The sequence below is a fragment of the Aethalodelphis obliquidens genome, unplaced genomic scaffold (assembly GCF_003676395.1).
Source record: "Aethalodelphis obliquidens isolate GAN/ISIS:26980383/991018 unplaced genomic scaffold, ASM367639v1 scaffold75, whole genome shotgun sequence".
NCBI classification, from domain to species: Eukaryota; Metazoa; Chordata; class Mammalia; order Artiodactyla; family Delphinidae; genus Aethalodelphis; species Aethalodelphis obliquidens.
The window spans coordinates 5,795,175-5,813,699 of NW_020838019.1; the positions used below are offsets into that span (position 1 = coordinate 5,795,175).

The 18,525-nt window shown below is 37.6% G+C and overlaps 1 protein-coding gene across 1 annotated transcript in view; it reads right to left on the reverse strand.

Moving 5' to 3' along the window:
- Positions 1 to 18,525, reverse strand: part of TOX3 (TOX high mobility group box family member 3) — a 107,521-nt gene that overhangs the window by 19,701 nt on the left and 69,295 nt on the right. Inside the window, exons 2-3 of the mRNA XM_027092154.1 lie at positions 12,419 to 12,484; positions 7,867 to 8,121 (exon numbers count right to left, since the gene is read on the reverse strand). Coding sequence (XP_026947955.1) covers positions 7,867 to 8,121; positions 12,419 to 12,484 — 321 coding nt within the window. The remainder of the gene's footprint in view (positions 1 to 7,866; positions 8,122 to 12,418; positions 12,485 to 18,525) is intronic.

Consider the following 18,525-nt stretch of genomic DNA (forward strand, 5'->3'; position numbering starts at 1 on the left):
GAAACCATAATTCAAAAAGACACACGCACCCCAATGTTCACTGCAGCACTATTTACAATAGCCAGGTCATGGAAGCAACCTAAATGCCCATCGACAGATGAATGGATAAAGAAGATGTGGTACATAGATACAATGGAATATTTCTCAGCCATAAAAAGGAACGAAATTGGGTCATTTGTAGAGATGTGGATGGACCTAGAGACTGTCATACAGAATGAAGTATGTCAGAAAGAGAAAAATGGATATCGTATATTAACGCATATATGTGGAACCTAGAAAAATGGTACAGATGAACTGGTTTGCAGGGCAGAAATAGAGACACAGATGTAGAGAACAAACGTATAGACACCAAGGGGGGAAAGTGGCAGGGGCTGGGGGTTGTGGTGTGATGAATTGGGTGATTGGGATTGACACGTATACACTAATATGTATAAAATAGATAACTAGTAAGAACCTGCTGTGTAAAAAATAGATAAAATAAAATTCAAAAAAGAAAGTATTAACTGATCATACTTCATGGGCATCCATCAATTGTGGACAACATGGATTTAATTATAAATAGTATAAATATATAGCCTAACACCTCAGCTTATGTTTTGGAGAGTACTCAAGGATTAGTTTTTGCAGTCAGAAAGGTCATTCAGAATGGGCAGGCCATGGACTTCTAACAGGAAGCACATTGCCTTCTATCTATGAGTACAATTCAACGAAGCCTTTGCGCAACAATGCCTTGATGGTTTGTCCCTGTCTTGGTAGGGGGAGTGCTCAGCTGAGGCTTGCTTCTCTCTCTACCTGATGAAAGAGCCTCTTTGTCTTTTGTTTTTTCTAAAACAGGAAACCAAGGAACGGGAAATTTGGGGTAGAGGTCCCCCGTTTTCTTAAATTGCCTGAAATCCAGTCTATTATTGAACGTTAATCATTTGAGTGAACAGTTAAATATCTGAATAATTTTATATTCAAAAGGAAACTTTAAATCACTAGCATAAATTAAAAACTGGAATCACCATAATCAACGGAATGCCAGATAAATACTAAGTAAAGGAAATACTGAATAATTCCATTACAGTCCATCTAAATATGCAGACCTGCCTAAGGTTCTGAGCCAGAGTTCTACTCTCTTTTTTAAAAAGGATGAGAGAGAGACGTGAAAGACTCATTAGCCCCAAACTGAGACTTCCTTCTTGACTTAAGATTGAAAGAGAACGGAAAGGGGGAAAAAACGTCCCTACTGTGTAAATCACCGTGTTATATTACCATGTCCATACTTCATATAAAATATGTGGGGTTTGGGGGGATGGGAATGGTTTGCTCTTATTTCTTTAGCCAAGAAAACTCTCCCTCCTCTACATATTCAAATCTTTTCCACTCCTACTTTCGGGCCTGTCCCTCCACGAAGTCCTCTCAGAATGAATTTCCCTTTCCTTCCCATGCCTGGAATTTATCTTTGTGATGCATACTTGGTGACACATAATCACACATCCTCCTGTTTTGCGTTTTTGTTTCCTTTACAAATGTAAGATATAAGCTTTAGAATAGATTTTTAAATTTTAAGTACCACCCCTTATTCTATTTTATCTATTGATATTTTTACTCAGTTCAATGATGCTCACTTCCGTCTGAGTCGATTTTATCACAAAGGATTTTTAAAAATCTAACGTGCAAATGTATTTAATGCACCTTCCATCTACATTTACAAGTAAATATTCTCTGTAACAATGTAATATCAGAGTTTTATAATAAAGGGTAACATCTAATTAAGAAGCAAATAACCCAAATATATTAGAAAGTGCGACTAAATACATTTTCACTATGCGGTTTTTTAATCAATATTTCTTGAGAAATGGAGTAATTAATTATCAGTAATAAAAACTGCTTTGTATTAATAAATATCAGAGAACTACAAATAGGAAATCCAGTAATTTTATGCTCCATTATTTAGTTATGTCCTATAGCGAGGTTAAAATTTTATTTCCAAATAAACAATCAATCAACATTTACGCATAGCGAGTGCATTCCTAACCCAAATAGAAACTGAAACAAACACAGTCGTGCCAAATACACCAATGATAATTACAGACCTACATACCCTAAAGCTTATATTTATCAAAATATCTGCACCGAAATAGATACTTTTTACTTAATAACTACTCTCAGGGTTATAATCAAACATACCTACACATGAAAGTTTTGTGAAAACCAGTCTTCCCCAAAGTTAATAGTTTCTTAGCAAAATAAAAATTTCAAGTTTATCATAAAACAATGGTATTTTCTTATGTACCCTCTAACTCCTTTGTGTTACCAAGAAGTCAGCTCTGTGTTGATTTTATTCAATCCTAAATTAAAATTTTAAAGAGGAATTCCATTTTTACAGCTGTTGATACTTTAAACCTCCTCCCCACCTCCATTTTTATTTAGTATTAAGGTACGTTCTTAATAACAACTAAATATTCTTTCATTATCCTTTCATTCATTCATATATTCCACAAATATAATATTTATTGAGAGCCTCGTGTATTCCAGCCCAGACACTGTTCCAGGCCTGAGGATGACAGTAGCAAACGAGACAGATGAGGGGACAGGACAGGCCGTAAACGAGCAAAGGAGACCGTTTCTAAGGGTGACAAGTGAGGCCACAGTACAGGAGTAACTCTCATCCCTCTAAAAACTGTTTGACCCATCAAGCCAGTTTTATTTGGGAATCTGAGTGATGTAGAATGGTGTGTCTTCTGTCCCTAACCCACAGGGAAATACTGCCAACGCTATAGAAGATTATAACTGTAGAGTATATATGTTAAAAACAAGATACAGGGAAATAAACAATAGCCTAACTTTTTAATAACATGTTTCCTTGCATGGGATAAATCAACCAAGTAATCACATGTTGCCCTTCACAAGAGCTAATTGGGTTTTGTAGAAGTTTGGAACACGCCCCTCCTTTAATACACGATCCTAAAGTTAACTCAACCTTAAAGACAACACTCATACGTTTGGGGTCAGTAGGCCTCTCCAGGCAGAGAATGAAGGATATTTCTTTTAAGCCGTGTATGGTACAAGGTTATTTGCTCTACCAAAAAAGGCAGCTCGTAAAATGTCTGTGGCTTGGGTATTTGGGGTAGACGACTGTCCAGGTGTAGCAACAGTTAATTAAGGTGGACTTTGGACAGCATGCCTCTTTGAAGCAGTCATCAGACTCCGAAGTTTTGTATTACATGGAAGAGACACTGCTGACCGAGAACTCAGTTTGATAAATGATCGGTCTCTAATGATTAAGAACAATATATAGCACTTAGTAAGTGCTCAGCAAATGTCTGCTGGAGTTAATATGGTTTTAATTATATACTTTGGGCTTGGCGCAGATAGGTCCCGTTCCACTCAAAGTGAGTTATTTTGCTTATGTAAGATGTGCCTTTTCTATTGTTAATTTACAATAAGAATACGTTTCGACCATGACCTGACCAAAAATAAACATTACTGAGTTAATCATTCAATTTGTATGAGAACTTGTTGGTCCCCCCAATGGCTAAATGGTAATCGTCCTGTGGAATTTAGCACTGCCGCCTCTATTGACAATGGCAATGAACCTGTCCATAACAATAATAAGGGCTTGTTTTAATAGAACGTTCCATGCATTAAACACATTAATGACCCATGAAATAACTGTTTTATCTGTAACACATTAAGCTACATTGCTAAAACGATGTATTAATTGAAAAGTCTACGATTTCTCTTAACGTAAGATTTTGGATAGTACAAAAATGGCATGAAAGTTATTTTGTGAAAATAAAAATAATTCAGAATTAGACCCCTACTAAATGACTGTATGAAAAAATCAAAACTTCTAAAATAAGCCTGGTAATTTTAGGAGTATTATTTTGATACATTCTTATTTTTCTGATCAAAAATGATGTCTGTCTGGATTATGACATAAGAGCTTTGTGAATATTTTAAAAGCTGGTACTTTTCTTCTCTGTGTGCATACCTTCTGTAGGACTTTTTTCTCTCTCATTCTCTTTCCTTAACGGGTACAGAGACTGCCATACCCAAATTTAGCTCCCTTACTTCCATCTTTGTCAATTTTCTAGTACTATGTTTGATATTATCAGAGCACCAGTAGTGTTCTCTATAAACATGTGCTATCGCAATTAAGTCCAAAGCAACATCAAACAGAAAACGTCGCTCTTCCAAACACGAAACATAATGCACGAAGAAAAAATATGGGAATTATCAGTGTGTTTTATAAATTCTCTTTTGGGGGGCATACAAAATATCAGACTAGAGACAATTATGTTACTGTCTGTTTCTTGGATATCAAAGAGAATTTTGAAATTCATCAAAGCTAACCTTCTGTTATGTACAACAGGCTAAGCTGAAAAGAATGTTAACAAGTTCAATTTTCATTCAATCAGCACTACTGCTCTCTGAAATGTTTCATTGCAGGAAAGAAATAAAAATAATCTATATGGTAATTATGAGGATGAATCCCCCAGTAACTTTCAGCTACATGAAAGGTCAGTTCTATTCAAGATATTTTATCAGTCCCCTGCACATACTCCTGTCCTGTCATTTTAAATCTGAACAGCATTTTATTTTCCCATTTACTGCTACCTGCAGAATTAAGTACTTAAGCCAAATAAGAAAAAAAAAAAAAGAAATGTTGAATGCTGGCAAAGGCTATAATAGCATAGAGATAAATCGTTCAGCTGCTCTCTCAAGCCTCTAGGGCTGCAGATTTTTCTTCTCCTGGTGCACTGTGGGTATTCAAAACTTGTTCAACATGATTTCATTTCATTTCAGGCACTGCCTGAGAAAACTAAATTACAGAATCAATCATACAGAAGGTCAGAGTGAGACTTCATTACAAGTATTGCATGCTTGCATGAATATCTTTCATTTATGACTGACCCAATATGTCACAATAGCTGTCTAGTAAAAATAATCCACTTTCTGAAATTGATGTACTACTGATGTCAATGCTACTCAGCAGGCTGGGCAGATTATAGAGAGGTGTTAAAAAGAAAAAAAAAAGAAAGAAACCTTTTGGAGCGCACGTTGTAGATTTTTAGGATTGCAATCTTTTGTAGATTAAAATAATTTCCAGATGATCATCTAAACTGACAATAATGCTTAGAGGTAACCAAACTATGACTGTTGATTTCAACTTGCCAGCGACACCCTGTGTGAAAATACACATATCCACAACAAGCAAATCAAGGTTGTTCTTTGAAGTCACAAATGCATCGACTTTCAATTTTTTCAACAATTCGCTTTTGAATACCAGGGCATTATTTGCATATTTTGAAATGGGAATGCTAATCATTAGACTCTTTTTAATCCCCCCTTTTCTTTTTTGTTCCTGCTTTCTGTTTTTTAAATATAATGGCAGAAACTTAAGGAAGATAAACATGTTGTGCTGGTTGCCAACAAAAATGCAGCTAATCAGTAATGTGACAAACTGTCACTCTTTCTAAAGGAAAACCAGTGAAGCTCTGAAGAAAAGCTGGTTCAATACCCCATAAACAAGCTGGCTTTTCTTCTTATATGAAAGTCTTAATTCACCATAGTAATCCTTAACAGACAGCCATATTCATTTGGATAATAAAACTTCTTACTTGCATAAGGTATGATAGCCGGTGCACACTGGGAAGCCGAGTGCATGATGTATAAAGTATTATTTATTATTTTTCTGGTGACCTTCCTAAGGGAAATCTCCGAGGAGCTGCTGTGGAGCATTATGATGTCGCCAGCCCCCTCGGTACCCGGAGGGAAATATAGAAGAACCTTGACATAACCTATTTTTAACCATGCCTCTGGCGATTCTGAATTCAAGTTTATAGGTGAACATGTCAGGTAGTACATAGAACAAAGCCAACGACACATTGTATTCATCATAATTCTGTCCTGGTACATTTTATTTTTTCCAACATTTGTGATTTAAAATCCCATGACATTTCTTCAAGGTGAAATTCTACTAGAATTTTCAACAAGATTAGTTTGTTTCCAGCCAAAATAAATATCATTTGGGTTCAGCAAAACTTCAGAAAGGCTCCAATAAATGTGATGAGGTCCATGTAAATACCATGACAACAATTTGCACTTGGCTAAAGTACTCATACTTTTAAAAATCAATGAAATAATTCAACGGCTTGAGTGATTAGCAATACATTACAAAAGAAGCATTAAAAATTGAGTCCTCTCTTCCAATGCCAGCCCGTGAAAGCACTGTTCTTTAAGTGTATGTGAATATCATAATTATTTTATGATTCCATCTTTAGTTCTTTCCAATATAGTAAATTCAATTGACCATGAAATGAAATTTCATAGTCAAAATGCCTCCTTTACACTTTTTTTATAGCAGCAATAACAGTTTTATAGCTTTAAGGCAAGGTAATTCATCAGATATTTAATTTAAAGGCAGATTCTTATATTATTAATAAATATTTACCGATTTAATAAAGCACACATTTTAGCATGCATTATATGGTCTTTTACCTATTTCCCTAACTCAAATGAGCCTCGCTGAGCATCTATGAATAATGGTGAACCCTGGGCAAACTCTCTTGGTGACTAAACACCCTTTTTATTTTTATTATTTTCCAGGCACAACATTGCAAGCCTCATTATAGAGGAACAGAGGACAGAACCCTCCCTTCCAGTGTCAAAGGGACAAAAATGTAAGAAAGTTCACAGGAAACAATTATTTGTGATGGCGAAGAACGTTTATGAATACTTAATGACCATTTCCCGACTGTTCCCTGCATTCTTTTCTGACAAAAAAGTAAAAATAAAAACCCTGATGTTCAGCTCAGACACAAAAGATCACAGGCAAAGAAAATTATGTTGCCGCAATCCTATTTGGGAAAGTAATCTTATATTTCAGAGAGCACACTGAATCTTTGCACTGCTAATCCACTACATATTTGGCAATCATCTGTTGTTATCTGGGGAATTAACAATGAAACCAATAAACATCGCTGGCATGGTCATAATGTGCACAGAAATATGTAAACAAGCAATAGGAATTGTTTTTTGTTATACCAACACATCTGTTTCATTTTATCAGGGTTAAAAAAAAAGCCCTATAAACTATTAATCTTGTTTTAAAATGTCTGCCTAGTACCTCACCTAGATAGACACAAATGCATTACATACTATGGTAGAGAAGAAAAAAAAACAATCCCAGCAGATGAGCTTAAAATACTTAAGCAGATTTACTCTGGTGATTGCTAACTATAATTGCACACTAAGAAAAACAGAACCAAAATTATTGCATTAGTAACCTTGGCTCTCTGGAGGGCCTTACTCGATGTTTACGACAATAAATACCACAATTAGGTATACTTCACACAATAACCTGCTCTATATTTTTCTCTGCTGGTTATAAGCAATTATTCTTTCTCCCTTTCTCTGTACCACAGTTTGATATTTCATCTCAGGTAGGAGCAAATCATGTATCATAAACGTGATGCTTTGATCCAACAAATGCAAAAGACCCGGGCACTTGATAAGGGCTTCCATTTCTAAAAACTCTCCTGGGCAAACTTTCAACTCAAGTACACCTCTTTGTCAAACCAAAGGCAAGGGGAGATGGGCTGCTTTCAAACCAATGAATCAGACTTCTCAGAAACTCATTTCAAACCAGAAGGATCTTGTTGGGTCCTCCTCTTTCAAGTCAACCAACCCAGCGCGCTCTTGTCCCACACCAGGGATTAATCCACTACCTGCATTTAAACGGCATTGGGAGGAACAATCCACACGTCCTCCGGTGGATAGGCACGAGCATGTTATAGCACATGGGCTCTCAGGTCTTTACCCTGAGAAGGACAAACAATAACTAAAACACTTTCAAGCAGTAAATTTGCTGCCTACCATATGCAACCCACTGCTATGAAGCACGCCATCTTGTTCCACGAGATTTCTTGAGATTGTAATGGAAGGAAGATCCAGGCTTTGAGGGGGAAACTGGGGCGTGAATTCACTTCCCTGGGAAGGCAACGGATCGCTGAGGCCTTGAAAAGGTAGAAGGACATCAGGCATGCCAAGAGCGGGGTCCGACTCTGGAGGCGGCGTGATCGGGGGTATTTCAAACTCCTCATCTCCGAGGCTTGGTGTATGGAACGTCTGCTAAAGGAAACAAAATACAGAGATCTTCATATTCTCTTCCTATATCTTATTTCTCCTTGGAGGGAAAACGAAAGATTTCGCATGAAAATACTACAGAGCTAGGCCAAATATTGATTTCTCAAATGAAAATACCTTAAACACAGATTTCCATATATAAAGTTTTGCTGATCATTCTGATTAAAGATTTGAGTCTCATTATCATATGATTTTAATGGAGTATCAGTATTAACAGTTTTTTAATGCGTACTTAATTAGCAACATCTGTCTTTGTTGTTAGTTGGAGCACCAGCGACATTAGATTTGGCTATATAACAAATTACCACTTTATTGATATGTTAGTGAAACGGCTCAAACGCTTACATTATCCACATGCTTCATCAAATGCTGACGATTTTGTGGAGCACACATACGACATTAATCCAGAAGTGAACATTACACATATTTACTTTCTGCCACAACATATAAAACAAGTGATATTGAATGTATGGTTTGCTTTTTAAATTTCCTTATTGGTATATCCGCAAGTGCAATGGATGCTTCCACGGAAATTGTTACTGTTTGTAATAAAGCATTTCATATAAGGATTATCAGAGTACATATATCCACGGCTTTTATTTAAATTGTAAGGAGAGTTATTTTCTTTTATAGGAAGATTTTGATATGTATTTATCAGAACACTTTTCTTCCAGTCTTCAGCTTTTTTTTTTTTTTTTTTTTTTGCGGTACGCAAGCCTCTCACCGTTGTGGCCTCTCCCGTTGCAGAGCACAGGCTCCAGACGCGCAGGCTCAGCGGCCATGGCTCACGGGCCCAGCCGCTCCGCGGCATGTGGGATCTTCCCGGACCGGGGCACGAACCCGTGTCCCCAGCATCGGCAGGCGGATTCCCAACCACTGCGCCACCAGGGAAGCCCCAGTCTTCAGCTTTTAAAGACCGCAGAACGAGCATAGAGATATATTGATAGAAATGTTCTAATTCCATGGATGTTGCTCAATTACCTAGACATGTGTTACTTCTCAAGACCTAAGTAAATAATGCATTGTTTTCTTCACGGCTACTTAGATTCTCAAAGATAGTGTTTTCACATAGGGCCTTGGGATGCAAATCAGGGCTGCCTTGCTGAACCCCATGAATTGTCTTTCTTAAAATAGAACTTGGATTTTGTAGGGAGAAGGGTCAAGGTCTAGAATATTTTTTTTGTAGGGTGAAGGGCTTCAGGGACAGCTCAGATACTTTTTATTCCTAGCTCAGAGGGTCAACATTATAGTTCATTTATTACTAATAGCATTTTTTGAAGAATGAATTGGTACCACATAATTTGAATCTGTTGTAACTGGTTGAAAGAACTAATTAAGAGCTGAAAATCATCCTTCTTCAAGCTATCAATGATGATGTAACCTAAGAACCATCTGAGAGAAAATAGAAACAAACGCAAGGGGAAAAAAAAAAAAACATTTCTTGCCTATAGAACCTGTCAACTACTATTTGTATCTCACCAGAAATAAAGAGGTCACAAGCTATGGGAGTCTATGGCAGACAATTGAACATCTTGAGGTTCTTAGCAGATTCAATAGATGCACAACATTAGAGCATAATAACACATTTGAAAGCTAGAATGAAATATTAGATTTTCTGACATATTTATTCCAATAATGACCCCCCCAAGGATGTCAATTTCTGACTGTGGTACCCCGAGTTCTCAAACACAAAGGGATGAATTGGCCACAAGTGTGGTTGGCTAATGAATGTAACCCTATGGCTGCATTTGCCGTTATTTTGGCACTAATGTGGTCTAGTAACAGATGCAACTGTAATTTGTGACTCATTTGCTACCCCATTACTGCTTAATGAAATCTAACATATCACATTAACAATACGGATAAACACTCATTCTTGATATGTGGCATTTGGCTGTTTTCATTACCACTGTAATTAACACTTGAAATATTATTTCAATAAATATTTAAAGTACTTTAAAAATGGTCAGGGTAATCATGACACAGACAGAAAACATAAAGCAAATGTGTGAATTTCAAACTCAGAGCATCCTGGTCCCCATAGTGTTATCTACAGGGCGATACCTATGGGAAGGGGATCGGTTTCAGGCACAATTTCGACTTTACAGCATCAAACCTAAAGTCTTCCTGAATTAGTCTGTACTCGTTAAAATGTTAAAAAAACAAATAAATTTACTTTTAATGCAGTGATTGGGAAATTAGGCACATACTCTAACATAGTGCATTAACATTTACTTGGGCTTTATTTTTTGTTCAAGAAAAGATGTACAGTGAAATAATTATATAAGATTACTTCTTAAATTCTAACATGTCTTAAGTGAGGCAGTTAAAATTAAGGAGGTTGTCATTTTTATTTCTGTTAAGGAATAAAGAGAGATCTTACATATTATGTGTTCCTCCAGTATATTTTTTAAAAGACAAATTAATTTTGAGCTAGAATTTAATATATTACTATTTCATAACCTAATAAAATAATACCATAATATTATATTATATAACTAAGAAAATGCTAAAATCTTAAATGACTTTTAAAGAGGGGTAATCCATTAAATATAAAGTTAAACATTCCTTAGAGAAAAGAGTCATCGCAACATTGGTTATCTGAGATAATAAAAATAACCAAGTATGGCAGCAAACAAAGAAAAAGACATTGACTTTTGCAACTAGGCCACATGACCACAATCAGATTAATCAGTTAGAGTTTATATGATTACTTTTTGCAGATATTGACTTTCCAGTGTTTACCTTGTACATGTTAAAGTAGTATGTACATGATTAAATACCATCTGTACCGAAATGTTCAAAACATTTGTTCCTTTTGATAAAAATGCAAATCTGGAGAACTGTTGTATCAACATATAACAGCCAATGTCTGACACGGTGAATTATCACAGCTGGAATTAAATTGTCTCTGAACAGCTGCTGGCAGTAGAGCTTTCATCAATGTTTGATTCAAATGTAGGGAAAAAAATCCTACAGAATGAAACATCATGTTGTCCTTACAGATGGGGTTTGTGCTCATTATCACAAACAACACAGCAGCCAGTGCCAAACAATATTCCCTTATCCAGGCAGCATCCTTGGTTAGAGAGATGATGGTCACTGCAAAAATGATTCATCTACGGATACCCTTCGTTCTCGATTCCCCAACTTTTTCTGCTAATTTCTCCAAGTTAATTTCTTCCATACCACTTGCTTCCCTGTAACTGAGATCATTTACGAAGCCATTATGATTTTCATTCTCTGGGGTCAAGCTGGTCCAGTTTCCTATATCTGAATGTATTTGGAAAATGAAGACTTTTTATTACAGGAATCACAAGAGGAAATGTTCCATTTGGACCAATTTCACTTCTGCTTGTTCTTGTTTTAAAATCTTAAATCTCACACAGTCTACCATTTTTAAGAAACCATTTCTTTTTTTAAAAATTTGTATTGGAGTAGAGCTGATTCACAGTGTTGTGTTACTTTCTACTACACAGCAAAGTGGGGCAGTTATACATATACATATGTCCGCTCTTTCTTGATCTAATCAAGATGGAGGCTGTTCTGGAGGGCAGGCCAATGAGACCAAGATAGCAGCCTTAAGTCACTAAGTAGGGAAGGGCAGTGAAAACAGCAACAAAAATATGTTTGTTCCATGGGCACTGGTAAACTGCAGACAAACTCAGAGCCACCATGGTGTTGCATTTCAAATCCATCGACTGATTTTCCTAGCTATAGCCGAGTCTTGGAGCATGCCCATTCATTCATTCATTCATTCAATACATATTTATTGAGCAACTACTAGGTGCCAGGCACCGTACTCGGGTGTGGGAATCTAACAAAAACACTCATTTTACACCACTCTCACTGAAGACCCCAGAAATCGTAATACTGTTCTGCCACACTGTTCCCAAACCATGTCAACTTAATGAAATTATCCCCAGAGCTGTGTGAAGTTTAAATATTTTCTATTAGGAGTCCCTTCCATCCTAGTTTCCAAATATAGTTTGGATAGATATTCTATCCTTTCTTATATACTTACTTTTGCTTGCATCTATACTCTTTTCATCAAGAGATGTGTATGTGAATTACTAACGTTCCTAACAGCCTATGGACGAGTGATAAAGACTTGTCAGGTTATTTTCTTTTCCGATAGGTTTTTCTCGTTTTTCCTCCAAAGTCGTTACCTCGTGCCACGTAATAACAAGATAAATTCAATACTTGGCTTTTTCCTTCAAGCCTGTTAAATGATCTAAACAACACACAAAACATGAACAGATACATTAAGGCAGACACCTACCTCGCTGGCTGCAAAGAAAGCGTTGTTTGCTTCTGCCATATTCATGTAGTTATTGTTATTTCCAAACTGAAAGAAAACAGATCGTTTTATGTTAATATGCAGCATCATAAAGAATTCTGGGGGTTTACTTACTGCTTAGATGGGATTTGGAAAGAATGTTGGTGTTGGGAGATAAAAGGGTGGTTTCACTCGGACCCAATGTGAACTGTGACAGATTTCAGAGCACTATGCTATATGCTGTCGGCTGGTTCCCTTAGAAAATAAAGCACCGAGTTAAGCTAACGCGATAATTCTAGAAAATAGTGTTGTTTCTCAACGAGACTAATAGCAAAGGGAGACAATTGTAAACATTTGGCCAACTGGTCACTAGTGGGTGTTGTTTATCGAACTGGCATTTGTCAGAGGTTAGCAGGAAAAGAGTTTCCAAGAAAATCACCCTGACACATTTTTAAAGCATGTTGGGATTTCATAGCTTACTTTTCAAGAACAGATGTCACAAGTGTGGGTAGGTTAAAATGTGAATTAGAGTGAATAGAATTCAATTCCCAGGACTCAAATTCTATTTTCCCGTGAATGGGGTGTGGCATGAATATAAATAAATAATAAGACTAAAGAGTATTTTTTAAATCTCCAGAGTTTAAAACGATATCTATATCCATCAGAGCTGTTGAAAACAGTGGTATTTAATCTCTCAATGTAACATTAAGTGCAAAGAGGTTTAACATATAAGCGGGATCCTATGAACACAGCAATTTTTATTTAATTCCCTAACACAATAGCCCATTCAGGCCATCACAAATAAGACTGTATCAGCATTTCAGACATAAGCTCTTTCCTTCTAGAGACCTGTTATCAAAATATAAAACTTGGATTTTGGCAGAAACGTATTTTCAGGTTCAGATGGTCTAAGTAGGAACGTTTTGTTGCTTTAAACATTCTCTTATCAGTCTGGCAATGTGGAAAGGCTCTGTGAGCATAATTATCCGGAGCTATATTATTTTCATGATTTTTAAATGGTAAAAGAATGCCCTTCTTTTTATAAAGTGTATTATTTCCTTCCTTTCATGCATCAAATAACACATAGGTTTGGTCTCCACAGGGTGAAATGTATATCCATTCTCTATTATAAATAGAGCTAGTAATTATTTAAAGTAAAAGGCACAATTTTCCCAAAGCGATAGGTACACAGATAGATACAAACACACAGATAAATACAGAGAATAAATATAGATACAGACACATAGATATGAAAGACCCACATAATCCTCCTCCCAATAAACCCACAAGCACTCATTTCTGGGAGGCTCTCATCCTCTGACTCTGAACCTGTAGGATTCGTTCACAGAAGCAGGACTGACACGCTGCACTTTCTCATATCAGGGATCCAAGAACCAAGCAGGATTTATACGGAAGGCTCTAAGGGTTCCAGAAGGCTGTTATGGTCTACAGAAGCCAAATCCCACCCTGTAAAATCCCACCTAAATACATCCTCACACAGTGAGCCCTCAGATTCATTTGGATAAGTATCTTTATAAGGATTTATGAAAGATGTTTTTGTGGCGCTTAAGAAAGCCCTTTATCTAGTTTCTCTGAAGGCATGTGATATCAAAAACACATGGTGATGGCTTCACAAATGTATACTTATCTCCAAACTCATCAAGTTGTATACATGAAATATGTACAGTTTTTTTGTAGGTCCATGATACCTCAATAAAGTGTTTTAAAAATCATTTTAAAAGTAAAAAGAAACACGTGAGCAGGAGCATGAACACACACACACACACACACACACACACACAGAGTTTTCCCCCATTTTTTTTTTTTTTTTTTGCGGTACGCGGGCCTCTCACTGCTGTGGCCTCTTTCGTTGCAGAGCACAGGCTCCGGAAGCGCAGGCTCAGCGGCCATGGCTCATGGGCCCAGCCGCTCGGCGGCACGTGGGATCTTCCCGGACAGGGGCACGAACCCGTGTCCTCTGCATCGGCAGGCGGACTCTCAACTACTGCGCCACCAGGGAAGCCTGATCTTGGAATTTTTGATGAATGAATGATTTTAGAATTACGATCTGGGGCCTCCATTTAGAATGTTCTTTTTGGAGATTTATGAGAACTTGGGCCACGATGTATATTCCGCATACCAATTCCTGACTCAAACCTCGGGAAAGCCTGTATCACAACTTTACTGTTATTTAAATGTAGGTTTTGTTGGGGAATTAGAAATCCATTTAAGGCAAACAGCTCATTATCAGCGAGCATTTTTTTAAAGATTAAACTCACTTATTATCTAATAGCACCTAAAACAACAAAGAAAAATAAAATGGCTATTTAACGAAGGGCCTAAACAATTCAAAAAACAAATTAAGCTTAGAGTGAAATAAGAACTGGGTTAGAAATCCTCTTCTGAACAGTTAGTATGCGAATGTAATTACTGAAGAAACCACAGCTAATCAGCTGTGAATTGTATCCATTAATTAGTATTTGCCCTGGAGAAATGAGAAAAATCAGTAACCACGCTGGCACGGTGGCGCACTGATGAGCCACGAGACGGCTCCCACCATGGTTCCTCAAGCAGGTGGCTCCAGTGGTCCACGTAATTTGAAAAGCTCTCACCTGAAGTACTGAGCTGGAATTACAAAGCACTCCTCGAATATCTTTTGTATCTATATAAGGCCTTAATTAATGGCTTTTAATTTGGAAACACTTGGCGATCAGGCGGGAACAGCTATAAATCATTTCAAATGGAAGCAAAAGTTCCTATTCTGTTTGGGGTAAAATATCTCCTCTGCACAGATGGATTCAAACGTTGACTTGTTGCAATCATCTTTCTTCTGTGCAGTGGGCTGGGCCCCTGGTTTAGAGAGGAAGGGTGGTCAGAAAAAAAAAAATACAGGATGCCCAGTTAAATTTCATTTTTAAATATACCACTTTTTATTTTAGTGTAAGTATGTCCCTTGCAGTATTTGGGATTTACTTATAGAAAAAAAGTTATTCTTTATTTATGGGGGATTCAAATATAACTGCATGTTGTATGTTTTTATTTGCTAAATCTGGCCACCCGACTGCCATGGTGGACCTGATCGGGAAGAAAGGGATCCCACGTTTCGCTGGCTTTACCTTATCGAGTAATGCTAGCTTAATTTTATTTATTTTCTTTTAAAACATGACCTCTGAATCTTGTGTTGCTTGTTTCATGTAAGAACAGGTCCAATTCTGAGAGAAAAAGTGATCCTTTGGGGCAGATCTCTAATATAATGACCTCAGAACAGTTAACTTTAACTGAATTGTGTACAATTAAATTTATGTTCTAAGAGACCATGACATCGGTAAACACATTATATTACAAAAACCCTAGGTCCACGAGGGAAGGGGCCTTAATTGCGTTCACTGCTGTCTCCCTCGGAACTAACAACAACGCCTGGCATGTGAGAAGCCCTCCACTATTTGTTGAAGGAAGGGAGAGAGGGAGAAAGGTCGATCGCATTTTAACTTCAATGTATCATAACCAACTAACTATCATAACCAACTAAATGGAGCAATTTTATCCCTTACTTTTTTTTTTTCGGTACGTGGGCCTCTCACTGTTGTGGCCTCTCCCGTTGCGGAGCACAGGCTCTGGATGCGCAGGCCCAGCGGCCATGGCTCACAGGCCCAGCCGCTCCGCGGCATGTGGGATCTTCCCGGACTGGGGCATGAACCCGTGTCCCCTGCATCGGCAGGCGGACTCTCAACCACTGCGCCACCAGGGAAGGCCTATCCCTTAGTTTTTTATGATGATAATGATAATAAGGGTTTACCCAGTGAAGTCCTCTACATAGTTTCATTTAACTTTCCAGAGTGGGACCAAATGTAATTTATTTTCCCAAGAACCAGTTAGAAAAATATAATTACTATCCCTGTTTTACAGATGAACACACTGAGGCTTTTCGGGGTCAGGCAACTTGCCCCAAATCACAGATACAAGCAATGAAGTCTGACATCCCTCCTGCTGCATAATCTGTATCATTTAGGTTCCAATCGCAGCAAAAAACTTGAATATTTCACTCAGTGATCAATTTCAAAACTTTATTTTTAACGATCTTACTCAAATCTTGAATTTCCCAGAGGGTATCTCATTTACTAAGTCTAGTAAAACGTTCCTCAAGAAAAGGGTTCCAAAGTCAATAAGTTTGGGAAAGGCTGCGGATCACCGCCCTCTCTTGGAATGAGTCACAGTGCTTGCTGTAAAGTTAAAGGCTCTGAGAAGTCCTGCAGTTCACTCTTCAGCAAATATTCTATGCCTACAACATGCAAGACACTGGAGACAAAATGACACAAAAGACAGCAACGTTCCTACTTGGACACACCTGACTCTTCTTTAAGTGGGAGACGGTAAACTTCCTTCCCAGGTTCGCTGTGGAGCGCTTCCTTTTCGTTTCCCCCACGACACCTTGTGGGAACACACTCTGGGAAACCTTGTTCCAAATCCTTTATTGACAGTACTTTCTTACTCTCCCTGGATCTTTCTTATAAAAGCTAATATCGTAGTTTTGCACCATGGTAAAATTTACGCATTTTGCGAATCAACTAAATGCGAATTTCTACATTATGTGATTCTAAGTCACCTAAATTTGGCCTATTTCCAAACTTTTTCGATGGTAGCTCTCCACTGATGTTCCTTCCAGGATCCCCTACGCAATGATATAAGGTTCTTCTACGCGATTCTAAGTCACCTAAATTTGGCCTATTTCCAAACTTTTTCGATGGTAGCTCTCCACTGATGTTCCTTCCAGGATCCCCTACCCAATGATATAAGGTTCTTCTATGCGATTCTAAGTCACCTTAACTTAGCCTATTTCCAAACTTTTTCGATGGTAACTCTCCACTGATGTTCCCTGCAGGATCCCCTACACAATGATACAAGGTTCTTCTATGTGATTTCAAGAGTCAGAACAAAATATTTCAAATAAATTAAATGAAACTCAGGTGCAACAGAGAGTTAACCACTCTAAAGAGCATTTAAAAACATTATGAAAGAAATAGGCCAATTCCAAGTGTTTTAAAGACCTCATATATATTGGGAAATGGTCACTGTGAGGCAGGGGCATTTATGAGGTGCGCTGGTGATGATCGGTCCTTTCCAATTTGATAGGCTCTAATAGGTGTGATCCCCAAAGATACATTCCCCAAAGATATAATTATAAAGCAGTGCTAAAACAATTACTCTGCGTGTCGAACTTCTGTATCTTAATAATTTCACAAAAGAACATCTTCATTGTACTTGGAGGTAGGTTTGCTTTCACTGCTTGATGAGTAATTATAGCTTTGGCAAATACAATTTATGAAGTACATCAATTAAAAAGGAGCATTGCAGGATTAAAAAAAAATTATTAAAGACCATCGTGTTTGTGGCCTGACGAGCCATGTGAAATGCCAAAGTAAATTAATGGAGATTGTTAAGTCTAGCTCGTCCAGCAAAAGGCTTGGAAGACAGTGAAACAGCAGACAATAACCCATCTGTAATCACAAGACGAAGACTTCAGCCTGATGAGTCCACACAACATCATTTTCACGGAAATTATTTTGACACCCATGTGAAGAATTGTATGGGCTTCTAATAAAGCAGCATTAACTACAGGGTATCAAACAGCTAAACGGCACAAATTTAATCCTAAAAAAAAAAAAAAAAGATAATCCTTTGAATTCTCTTTTCTTTTTTCCCATTAGATTTGTTAGCAGACACCATCCAATTTGATGCCTCAGTAAGGACATCTGTCAAGTTGCTTACACGAATGAACTGTGCCATCATGGATCAAGCGTGCCAAGCATGGTCACATGATAGAGAAGGCTGCACTGCTAAGCTCACACACTCTCGAAGCCTCTGGTAACTGCCCCTCGGAAAAGAACTTACCGGACGTAATCAAGTTTTAACCATTTTTCAGCAGTGGTAATCTGTTTCAAGATAGAAAGCCCAGAAGAGTGAACGCAAGCCCAATATGGTGAATGATAATACTACTGATGATGATCAGAGGTAAATATGGAGGGCCATACCAGGAAACGGAGAATGACTCGGTCAATAAAGTCAGTCTGTACCAAAGGTTAGGGGGTCAACAATAGGCTAGGAACAAAACA